This window comes from Lactuca saligna, chromosome 3 (genome assembly GCF_052625555.1).
Source record: "Lactuca saligna cultivar CGN05327 chromosome 3, ASM5262555v1, whole genome shotgun sequence".
Taxonomy (NCBI): domain Eukaryota; kingdom Viridiplantae; phylum Streptophyta; class Magnoliopsida; order Asterales; family Asteraceae; genus Lactuca; species Lactuca saligna.
In genome coordinates this window covers 7,816,825-7,829,725 of record NC_136419.1, presented here as the reverse complement: position 1 = coordinate 7,829,725, position 12,901 = coordinate 7,816,825, and the positions used below count along the sequence as shown (strand labels likewise).

At 33.8% G+C, this 12,901-nt stretch overlaps 1 protein-coding gene across 1 annotated transcript; it reads right to left on the bottom strand.

Annotated features, from left to right (window-relative positions):
* Positions 1–3,094: 3,094 nt before the first annotated feature.
* Positions 3,095–6,388, bottom strand: LOC145034380 (uncharacterized). The gene is made up of 7 exons (XM_078982774.1): positions 6,249–6,388; positions 4,860–5,219; positions 4,149–4,281; positions 3,901–4,037; positions 3,672–3,734; positions 3,507–3,575; positions 3,095–3,419 (listed from the first exon to the last, which is right to left on the bottom strand). The coding sequence occupies exons 2-7, from the start codon at positions 5,049–5,051 to the stop codon at positions 3,333–3,335; spliced, it is 681 nt and encodes a 226-aa protein (XP_078838900.1). The 5' UTR covers positions 5,052–5,219; positions 6,249–6,388; the 3' UTR covers positions 3,095–3,332.
* Positions 6,389–12,901: the final 6,513 nt, after the last annotated feature.

Here is a 12,901-nt window from a genome sequence, read left to right as displayed (position 1 = left end):
AGTTGGTCGTCAACCACGAAGACGACACTCATGCTAATCTCCTTATTCCTCCCGCTCACTCCACTCCTCCCACTACATGGGGGTCTACTTATGTTGCCCCGGTAAAGACCGTACATTACTTCTACACCCAACGGGCAACTCAGCACCATGACACATATATAAGGCGTTTTGATCTCCTTAGTCAAGTTGTTGTCGACATTCGTGCTGATTTGTCTGCAACCAACACATTTGTTCAACATTTGACACAAACGGTACAAAGTAACCATTCTAAGATTATGCAGTTCTTGCAGCATTGGACCCCCCGCGGTCAGTAGGTTGCCCTACCCTCCCCGAATATCGAGGACGATTCTTAATCTTAAGCTTGGGAAGGGGTCATTGTACATTAGGTTCTAGTTCCACATACATTTCATCAAAAACATTAAAAAAAAGATTTAGATTCCACATGCATTTCATCAAAAAATTTGTTTTCAACTATTTCTTAGTTTGAATTTATAAAAATTCCAAAATGTTTTTTTTTTTTTGGCATTTTTATCTTTTGGGTAAATCACACAAAATGGTAAATAACACAAAAAACACTCTTTTAACACAGAAATTCGATTTTGACACTGTGTTTTTTTTGTGTCAATTTTGACACTGTGTTTTCTAATTTGTTACAATTCTAACCACTTGACCGGTTAACCAGGTTACATGCTGACGTGGCATGATGACGTGTCAGTTTTGATGACGTGGCATGCTGATATTATATGCTGACGTGTCAAAATTGAATTTTTTTTCTAACAAAAAACACTAAGTTTTTAATTTTTTTTTTCGATTTTAACACTAAGTTTAATTTTTTCTTTCAACTTTGATACTATGTTTTTTTGTTCCAAATCGAACATCATTTTTCTCAGTTTTGTTCAATGTTGATAATTTTCTATTTGAAACCGTATAAATATTATTTTAAAACATTAAAACCGTATAAATATGTTTTTTTTCATTTAAAAACCATAGTTTTGTATAAATACATTTTTTTACACTCAAACCATAATTTTATATATAAATATGTATTAGTTATATAAAAATTGTATTTTATATTAAATATGCAACTTTCAAATGTGTTTGAAGGTTTGGAGGCGTGTAGTCAATCAAAACTCAGATATCAAGTTTGCAACCCATCAAATTTTTATATCTTATTAGAAGCTTATGGTTAGTGTGATTCTCATGATATAACTAATGCTTTGAATGTATGAAAAAAAAACACATTGTATTTAAATGAAAATGTGGTTTTTAAACGAAAAATATATGTTTATACGGTTTAAAATGTAATAAAAATATATATTTATACGGTTTCAAATAGAAAATAGATAAAATTGAACAAAATTTGATAAAAGATGTTCGATTGGAACAAAAAAAACACAGTGTCAAAATTGAAATAAAAAGTTAAACTTAGTGTCAAAATCGAAAAAAAGTGAAAACTTAGTGTTTTTTATGGAAAAAAAAATCAATTTTGATACGTCAGCATATCATGTCAGCATGCCACGTCATCAAAAACTGATACATCATCATGCCACGTCAGCATGTAACCTGGTTAACCGGTCAAGTGGTCAGAATTGTAACAAATTGGAAAACACAGTGTCAAAATTGATACAAAAAAAAAAAACACGATGTCAAAATCGAATTTCTGTGTAAAAAAGTGTTTTTTGTGACATTTACCCTTATCTTTTTGCATAAAAAAATCAATCTAAATGAACCTAATCTTCTTGAATCAGTTGAAATGGTACATGAGTCGTAGCTTGAGATTAGAATTTGTTCGTTTTTCATTAAAAAAATATTGAAACAATCTAATCACACACGAACACGTCTCCCGAAGCTACTCGTGCAAAACAAAAGATTGTGTAGTTTCTTCAAAGTATGATGTCTTAATAGGAAAACTAATTAAAAGTATTGTAATAGACAATACTATGCTTATTTTATGAGTTTTTTGCTTTAAAATTGATTTCCTTACTTACTCCTCTTTATGTTAAAGTATTTTATGTTTCCATCTTAGAATAGCATGTTTCATGTACGCTTTCATATCTTCAAAATCCAAAGAAGTCTCAACATCCTTCATGATAAATTTATCAAACTTTTGCAGCGGTGAAGAATAGATGAATATAGATGTGTAATAAGAATCTAAACGTGCATCATAAATGTAACTAATAATAACATATTTGAAGATTCTTCACATCAAAAGAAGCCACCACCCGATCAACCTGAACATGACAACCTACAAAAAAATAAAGGGGAAACTTTAAGAAAAATACGGTGTCGTAACATGCAATTTAAACCATTGACAAATAGTTTGAAACTAAATATGTCTGATAGTGGAGTTTTTGGAGTTTGAGGATGATTCTGTCATCGTAGAGGGTAGAGGTCCAAAAGCATGTAAAAACAAAGGATAGGAAGATAATTATCGGAAGGGGAGGGGGGATATTGGTAATAAGACAATGGAATAAGTCTTGGTAAATGAGGGTTGATGTAGATGATAACCAAGAAGATGAAAGCGACCGGAGAGTCTTTGTTGGTGTTTGACAATGATAGGGAGACAGAGGTCGGCCGGAAAAATGGGCAGCGGAAGAAGATGATCGTTGGCAGTGGTGGTGAGAAACCAATACAGACTAGGTTTGATACTATATTTGATATTGTGGAAAACCTTAAGGTGTTTGTATTACATTTTCACTCCTAGAAATAAATACAAAAGATACCCAAAGGACCTTAAACTATAGTTTAGAAGTAACAAATAACACTAATCTATATATACATGTATTTAACAAATTTCACTTAATATTAACTTTTCAATATTATATATGTGAAGTTTGTAATTAAAAAACTTGCGTACAATATTCAGTTTGTATCGTGTTGAAGATGTGTATCTTCTAAAAGGTGTATCAAAAAAACCGTCTTAAAACTCATGTTGATAGTTTTACAAGGTTGGTAAGTACGACTGGTCGATCGGGTAACTAAAGCCGAACACTTTTCACCATCAATGATGATGATGAGTATTTACAAGAAAAAGAAAATCATATTTAGATTGAATACTTGCGGAAAAGTCATAAAAACATGCTAAAATTATGCATTGATTGCAATGAGATACGATTTAGATATAAACGAAGCCTAGAAGGTGGCTCAATATTACATGGTTAATTAAAGATGAAGGAGAGATCATCATAAAGCCAAGAAACAAGCTTTTCTATCTCCAGTTAAGTCGTCTACAATTAAGAGTTGGCGCTAATCGGTTAGGATAATAGTATGTATACACAAACAACACGCACGCGCACACACAACATCAACATCCTCCTCTCTTTCTTTCTCTATCAATTTTGATCCTTTTGGCTTCTTCCAGATTTTCGCCTCTTGGCTGCATTGATGAACTCCATTATTGCTTCCATTTCACTTACTTTCTACATCATTGAAAACACAATGGTCAGCAGTTTGCTAACAAGTGCACAAAGTTTAAAACAGCTTAAATGATCACAAGAATTGAGGACCTGGGAAGCAAAGTGTTTGTGAACCGCATTAACCAGCTGTTCCTTTGTTGGATTAGAGTGCATGTTACCCTAATATATTAAACAAAACAAAAAAAAATCACATGTTGAAATAATGTATGACATTTAACAAACAAGAAATGAATTTGTGTTGCTTATGAATCTTACAAGGTTGAAGGTGCTGTAATATCGCCATAGTGTGTTGGTTCCGAGCTTCGAGAAGTTCACTTTCTGCTCATTCACACAAAAGCATAAAAACCGTCTTAACGAGAAACAAAATGACTATTTTACCCTTACAAAGAAATTCATAATAGTTTAATTCGTTACATTAGATTTTCAGTTGCGAAAGAAATACGCATACTTTGACCACAAAAATTTAAATTTGATTCCAACTTACAGGATAACATGCGTGCATATTGGATTGAGTTTCTTTGCAACCATTGCGATTAGCAGACTTCACTGATGGAGATGGACCCCACGGTCTTGTGTAACGAACTCTAGGTTTGTTCAGTTTGCTGAACTCTGTTGCGGTTGCTGCCAATCAAAATTCAACAACACAAAAACAAAACTTAATGTTGATTTGATAATGGGTCCCACTCCCACATGAATTGATTTATTATATTGAAAAAAGTATCAACAACTTACGAAACTCATTGACATCAGAACCACTGCTTGAAATATCAAATTCATACTCATCATCTTCTTCATGACCAGTTGGGGGTTCAAGAACACTCAAAGCATTCCTTTGCAGCTTCACTTCAACTCCATTTTTCAGAACCTGGTAAAAGTCGAAAATTTGGTTAAAAAAAAAAAAGGGGTTAAGGAATTTTTATGAAACCCATAAAAGATAACGAATATAAAAAATGGGTTCAAGAAAAAGCGTTCACTTTCATGACTCCCTGTTCAATTATAGGCTCTTAATGATGACATAATAAAAGAATCTTGTTGACCAAAATTGATTTTATAGGTGACAATCGGTAAATTTGTTTTAGCTTGCAACAAAAAAAAAGGGAAAGTTGCAGTTATCATGATCACCCTATCTATCACATAAAAGTTAGACACATAAAAAAAAATCCAAGATCTCAAAAAAAAAAAAAAAAAAAACACTTTACTTTCATGATACCACATTTGATTATATCTAATGTCACCACTACTACTAACAACATTATTTGAACAAAATCGAATTTTGATGGTCCCATCTCATGTACAATTTCAATCATTTTGGCATGCTATTTCCCCCCTTTTTTTTCTCCTTAATTAGTGTGACCAAAAGATTCAAAGTAACAAAGGGTGCATGAAATTGAATTAAAAGCAAGAGAAAAAAAATAATAATAATAATAATAAACGGAATAATACCAGCCAATGCCAACCACCGAGGCCAACAGCCTTCTTGACAACGCCTTGAAGACCCACCAAAACAGATTTTGTTCGGTTGTTTCCTGTTACGATTACTTTTGTATGCCTAGGAAGAACAGAAAGCTCTTCATCCCCACTTTCCTCACGAAAAGGAGAGAACACTCGAGAAGAAAACAGCTCTGGTTCCAACATTCCTATTAATTTTTTCTAACAATTTTTTTTTATATTTCCTATTCAAAACTCCCAACACAATGATCTAAAGTAAATTCAGGGGTTTGCTATCATGCATGCACTTCGTCTTTCTGACATTCAGCATAGATTTGAACAATTGGATAGATAAACACCAGCAACTCCGAATTCCTGAAAGAACCAAAAAAACAGAAATTGTGATTAGAAACCCTAAAAGACCATTACTGCGACCTCAAGTTCCTTACTTTTTTATTAAATTTTACACTTCTTACCATGAGTGAACTAAGTGTAAAACGATAGAAATTTGTTAACGATAGCGAATAATCTGATTGAAAAACGGAATTAAACAGCAACTTAGCTCCAATGGTGAAAGAATTTAAACCATTTTTTTTTAAATTAATCAAAATTTTGAAATGATGAGAGAGAGAGAGAGAGAGAGAGAGAGAGAGAGAGAGAGAGAGTGTGTGTTCTTATCTGCTTGAGCTTAAAAGATTGAATCTTTAAATTCTGACACGAAACTTTTAAGAGAATGTTGAATGCAAAATGACCCACAAGGTCATTGGATCTCCCTATCGTTCACGGATTCGGTTTGAAAACAATAAATGAATCGAACGAATGCACATATAATATATAAATTTATTCATCGATAGCATTTGTAAACTCAATTTTACCACTGGGGTCTTCAAGAACATCAACTTGAGTTTTAAAAAAAAAAATTAATATAAAAAAAAATAATAATAAAAAAAATCACCATTCATAAAACAATTTATTAATACTATTTTCGAACATTTCAACTCATTGTTAACAAACTGAATTAAATCCCCGATCAATTTCACTCAGTTCAGATATTATAAAGCATGAAACTCCGAACCATGTATGCAATCATATGAATTTCAACTGAATATCTCTAAAATCAACAACACCCGTATTTATAAATGCGATATTGTGATTAGAATCCCAAATTTATTCAAAAGGCCGATGATTAAGCTTGACGGGCGATGTAAAATGCACGGAAATAATTCTATGAATTAAACATCGAATCTTCAATTAACATGACACTACACAGAATCCTTTTGAACAAACAGGCTAGTATCAATTAAATCTTTCAATTTTATACACTAGATTATTAGATACCGATGAAGCCTGAACTAATTTAAAATGCAATGAAACGAGAATACAAAGATTAATCGTAGTCATTACCTCATACAACACTGAAGTTCAGCAGAGCCATAAAAGGCGAGAAGTGGGGAGTGTGAAACAGAGGTCACAAGGGTTTGACGGGATATATAATTCAAATTTGGGGTCCGATTTGAGTGATAAAAATTGGGAATTCTTCCTGGGGGCTCTCTAGAGGAGAAATGTATCAAAGTTCGAGAGAGATTTTGCGGGGAAAATTGTTGATCAATCAAGATTCTCTCTTGTTGGAATATACAGAACACAAGGAGAGAGAGAGAGAGAGAGAGAGAGAGAGAGAGAGAGAGAGTATACACACACTAAATGCTTACCAACTGCCATTGGAAACGACCTGCAAATGAATAAGACACACGCACACTGTGTACGGTCAATCACACACAATCTTGCTTTTGGGTCACCGGTTTAACCTGCTATTATCGGTTTTTCTAGCGTCCGGTTTAATCTTTAAATCGCGGCTTGGCTCGGTCTCGGTCCACTATTTGTCTTCTTCTGTTTGAAATTTGAAATGCATAAGTATGGACTACGGAGCATACTCATATTTCTTTACCCGACCTTCATTTCCTTTTTTCTTTGTATACACAATTTTTTTTTTTTTTTTATCAATTTATCTAACAAGGCATTTGCAGCAACATCACTTGTTTATAACGGTTTTTTCAAAAATTCAAAAAAAAAAAAATCATAGCTTAGAATAAGAAGATTTAACCTTTTTTATTACTTTGACCTTTTATAATATTTACAGGGTTTTTCCAAAATAACAGCATATTATGCTCTTAAATAATAAACGGATCTCGCTCATGTAACATTCATGCAAAAGTAACAAAGACAAAAGCATATAACGACACCTAATATCCTACAATATAGTGAAAAGATTGAACTGGATCCAACTACTCGAAGTCCAAAGAATCAATTATATGAATTGTCTAAACCAAACGTAAGCTAAACCTCAGTCTATAGCTCAAAACCTTCAACTTTAACCCAAAAGTCAACAGTCAAAGTCGAAAAGTCAACTATCTAGTCAACAAGTGCTCTGTACCAATAAGAAGACAAAATAGTCGTGCTTTCAGACAATCAAAAGTGCATATAGAAAAACCCCAAAAACATACCACGCCCAAGCCCAACATGCCGCGCACCGACCTTTTTCATAAGGGTAAATAGATTTAATCCATTAAGTCGCGACTCAATTTTCCAGATCTGGTTCCCAGTGATGTATTAAAGGATAAAGTTTCCAACTTTATCCATCAAGACATCCCCAACATGCAAGATCTAAACTTTAACACTTAAAGTGACCTAAAGGACCATATCACTTGCATAACTTAATGGGAAAACAAGAGATCCCAACTTTCTTAGTCCAAAAGGTCCAAGGGACATTCCAAAGTTCTCAAAAGGTGCTAGAGTTCCTTCGACTCCAATATTACAAACAAAATGGACCAAAAATTGAAAAATACAACTAGTAAGATCTACCAAACCAAAGAGCAAGTTTGAAGCTTTATACTCACAAATGTCTAAAAATGAAGTAAGATTGTTGGATCTACACTTGAAACCACCATCTATGCAACCAAAGAAACCTTCTTGATCTTCAAACTTCACTAAAATACCCAAATAAACACAAAAAATGGTTCAAAGAGAGAGGATAAGCTTACAATACTCAAAGGATGCTAAGGTTTCACTCAAGGAACATTATAGGGTATCTGGAGGCTAAGAAATGACAAGTGTCTTTGAGTTAATGCACCTAAAATAGCTCCAAAACTCTAAAAACATGTTCAACCCATTGGGTTGGAGGCGCTCTGGGCCATTGAAGAGGCGCTCCACACCCTCACTACATTTCAACAATTTTTTTGTTTTTAGCAAATACGATTAATGGCTTCATGTTTTGCTCCATCCTTCTACTTTCCTATGGAATATAAAACCACAAATAAAAGTATGGAAAAGCATAATCGGGACTCAAGAATTACAATAAAAACCTCTGAAACATGAAACCCTCAAATAAACAATTTGGTAACATAAACCATGTACTTGGCGTGCTTTCTTTAAAATGTAAGTTCAAGTTATTAGGTGGATTAAACATCTAAACCGACTCGTCGGATTTTTTTTCATAAAGTAGACTCCAAGTGATCGTGTGGTACATCCATTACTAACTTACATTTATAACTTCTTATTCCAATGCCTTTCTTGCAGGTGTTTTTTTGGATTGCACGATCTTCTTGGATTATTCTTGACTTTATTATCATCTATATACCATCACATTGGCATCATCCAAGTGCAGCTTTGGTACCTTGATTTATAAACTTAAATAATATATTAAAAAACGTGAAAGCACCTCCCCTCATCCCCAAGGTGCCACATTGTTTCCAATAGGTAACAATAGTTTTGACATGGAAAAATCCAAATTAATATTTGATTACCAAAATATCAATTAAATGGTGAATATGTGTTAGTCTATCGGATGGGTTTAACAACCATTTGTAAAACTCATTAATCCATGTATTTTCCATTTCTACCATTAGTATGAAATTTGTTGCAAAATTGGTCCCATTATCCACTTAACGAAATCGCGTGTTTGTGTTAAGTACTCAACATACGTAGGGTGTACATGTTTGAGGTTCAAAGCCTAATTTTTCTAGTTTGTACCCTATTTAAGCATCATTATATCCTCAAGACCTTTTCCCTCATCAACTTCCATCCCCCAAATAGTCCCTTTACAAACCCTAATCCATTGTGTGAGCATTTTGAGCTAGAGAGTGCCTTTTTTGTGTGCTTGAAGTAAGAAGAAGGAGGGGAAATCATCTTGGAAGCTCAAGACCACTTAGATCCATTAGTATCTCACCCTCAAGCATCCTTTGGAGGTATAAAGTTCAGATCTTCATGAGTTATTTGCTTAGATCTTTCTAGTATGGAGTTTGAGTACACTTTTAGTCCTATAGTTTGGTCTAGTAGAGTATGAGCTACTCCAGGTCCTTGAAATGTAGTTATATGTAGTTGTAAGCTCATAATTTCATAAAAATAAGAGCTTTGACATCCTCATTAAGCCATGTAAGTGTTTTGGGACTTTGGATAACTTTTGGACCAAGGGTTTGAGTTTTTACCGTCTAGTATGCATGCAAATGGATAAAGTCATATACTTTATCCATTAAGATATCCCTTTTTACCTAGATATGAAGTTTGGTTTTGTGCTTAATGAAATAAGAACTTAATGGAAAATTAGAGATTTTGCTTGGTACATTGGGCATACTTAGAGGTACGTTGCCCATACCAGGTTTCGAACCCGTGGATTTGAGAGGCACAGAGGGGAGTACACTAGACACAGAGGGGAGTATGCAAGGCGTACTCAATATAGATTGAATTTTTGACTTTGACGGTGATTTAACCAAGTTTGACCTAGGGGCATTTTGGGGTATTTGAGTTGTAGTTTGGGTTTAGGTCACTGGTTGTTGTATAGGTGACCTATAGAGTTGGCATTTGAAGCAACGCTCTTTTCTCCTATCTTTTCAGACTGTAAGGTGAGTTTTACTCACTGTACTTATGAGTCGAAGACATCAATGCCGACCCACTGGATTATGTATCATGGTATATTGAATTGATATTATGTCGGTTATGTATTAGAGTGTTAGATCTGTATAATTAATATGTGCATATTTAGTTATATAGTTCATGCATTATTTTAATACATTTTGCTACATTTATGCTCATCATAGAACAAAAGGTACTTAATTTATTTAAAATCCGTTTTGTAGCAGTGAAGACATGCTCAGGATTAAAAGGAAGCTATTGTGGAGCTGGAAGCGGGAATTTAGATTTAAGTCAAAGAAGTCTTGAAACTTGAAGACCACGACATGGTGATCGCCAACCACACTGTGGTGAATGTAGAATTCCCGATTAAATAGTGACTTGGTGGATACACCATTTTAATGAAGACCACGACATGGTGACGGTGGATCCCAACATGGTAGGCCAAATTCGTGTTCTATAAATAGAACGATTCCTCTCTCATCCCGGAGAGAGGCTGGAAGCTATCATCGACTTTTGGAGGCCAAAAACATTCCTTGGAGGTTCTGGAACATAGAGATTGATCTAAGGCTTGGTTTTGAAGAGATCTAAAGGCAACATCATTTTTAATCACTTAATTACTTTATCTTGATCATTTTTAGCAAAGTAGATTCCATTTTTATGAGTTTGTTTCCAGTATTCATGGGTTAAAAACCCTAGCTTCTGTTTAGAGTAGAGGATCACTATGACTATGTGTTGATTTATTGGATCTTGGATTGTTAATAGTTGCTTATTTGTTATGATACCTTGTTAAAGACCCTTTTGTGTTAATGACAACTACTTCTTTTGTATATTTCTGAGTTTTTCTGAATTAGATGATCATTCTTATTTGATAAACTTGAATCTTATGATTTTGTGACCATCAAAGCTGTAAGACTATTGTTTTGATCATAAACCTAGGGTTAAATAAAATAGTAGGTAAATTAATGTGGAAGCTAATATGTGATGATCATTCATGTATTTAATTGATGTTATTATCCATTAATGCCAATCATTAGTTCAAGTTTAGCATAACTCGAACTTAATACTAGTATTCTAAGCTTTTTATCCACATGATCAGTGTATGAGTGAATTAGTTTTACTAAAAGATTATTCATTTGATCATAGAGTCTAATCAAAAAATCGGTAAGCAACAAACAACTCAATCCATTGCACTTTTCCAATAAATCAGTCATAAGAGTAGTGTGAATCGTATTGAAACGGAAGTATCTTTAATATCTTATTTTAATCCTTAGTTGATTTTCTCCTTGTTAGTTTAATAGTTTTTGGTGATAATTGTTTTTAAGTTTCTAGACTTGCAAAATTAGAAAAAAAAAAACCCTCTTTACTTAATTGTTTAAATTAGGTAACATCTAGTAGTATTTTAACTGTTATTTACATTCTATGTGTTTTATACCCTGCTTAGCTGAATTATCATGCTATTCGATCAGGTACACTGCCTATCACGTATTATTTAGTCTAGATTAGTTGGTTTATTACTTGGTACATAAAATATTTATCAAGTTTTTGGCGTCGTTGTTAGGGAACGGTCATGTTTAGTTCATATTTTTTATTTGCTGATTAAATTTTGTTTATAGTTTAGTTTATTTATTTATTTAAATGAATATGTTTGATGCTATTTTTGAGCATGAGTTGCAGGCACTTGATGATCTATTTGGTCTAAAAAAAGATGTGGATGAGCTGGAGAGGTTGTTAGTTGAAGACTCAGACGAAGAACATGAACAAGTTGGAAAGCAGGAACCACGTTGTGGTATGATCATCACCATGCCGTGGACCACTGTTTTTTTCCGGTTTGTGTTTCAAAGCATGGGGTGACGATTCCATATTTGAAGAATGTTCTAATTTAAAATCCTTTTCTGACAAGTGTCCAACCGGTCCCCACCATTGTCAATTTTTTGGAATTCGATAGATGCTCGCTCAATTGGTCGATTTTCAAAACAAAAAAGTCAAATCTTACAAATCAGTCCAAAAATAATATTAAATGCAACGGACGGATTTGCAACAATTGTATTAGAATTTTATTAAGTTGTGAGTCTAGCTCAAGACTCGCACGAAAAGAAGCGTTTAGCGGCCAACAACCCAACTTTAAATTAGTTTGCATTTTCTTTTCATTTTAATTTTTTTTTAATTTTATTTTTGAATAAAAGTGATTTTGATGATTCTTACTTTTTTTTCAAGAAATTTCTAGCTAATAAATTGATGATAGGTAAAAATGCAAGTGTGGGATGGAGTATTACGAGAAGAATGCAAGAAGCGTGACACACAAATACGTGTGGGGTATACATTTGACATGGAGCAAACCAAGGAGTCTATTGAGATTTCAGTGCTACATATGGGAAAAACCCTATACGAGGGATCGGTCGAGAAAATAGCTACTTCCTGATTGGTCAATCCATTCAACGATTAAGAATTTAGAGTTTTCATGAAGATGCGGTGCAGTCCTAGCTCTCTCGAGACACGACTTTTTATTACATCGAGACTACTTTCTTGACATTCAAAGACTGCGATGTGCCAATTCTCACTATGCGTTTGTAACAATGATTTTCTCGCAATTGAGTTCCAGTTTCTACAGGGTCCATGTTGTGGCCAACAACTTGGCACAACGTGGCAACACCCCAGTTAGATTTTCGAGTTGTGAACTTTAATTGTCTGGTTCTTATTTTGTTGGCACGAGTCCACAAAACTCAAAAAGTCAGTTTAATTCCAAAAGTTTTCCAGCAAACAAAGTCAAGCTAGTATCAACAAGTAACCCACAACAGTCAATCCAATCTCGCGACTACATACCCAGGGAGAGTGTGTGTGACATCCCCATTTTCACGGCCAGAAAAGACCAATTTTGTTTTTGCTTTATAAAAATCAGAGTACCTCTTTTAATAAAAATGTTGTGGAATTTGTTCCCAGTAAAACATGATAAATACGTTATCAAAGCACTTCCGAAGAAAAGTATTTTTATACATTTTAAAACATTTAGGATGTCATCGTCAATACAGAAAGATAAGCATAAACAGAACTTACATTCATTATCACTAGTGATTTATATCTCCTTAATCTCTCGGTGTAATGTGACTTCATATCAACACCTGTGATAGAAATAAACTGAGTGGGTCACGTTGGGA

Bases quoted from the DNA above. Each gene is read 5' to 3' on its own strand.
- LOC145034380 (XM_078982774.1), bottom strand. From the start codon at position 5,051: ATGTTGGAACCAGAGCTGTTTTCTTCTCGAGTGTTCTCTCCTTTTCGT. The intron at 4,038-4,148 runs GTAAGTTGTTGA...TTTGATTGGCAG, and splicing joins TTCTGATGTCAATGAGTTTC to CAACCGCAACAGAGTTCAGC. The intron at 3,420-3,506 runs GTCCTCAATTCT...TCAATGATGTAG, and splicing joins ACAAACACTTTGCTTCCCAG to AAAGTAAGTGAAATGGAAGC.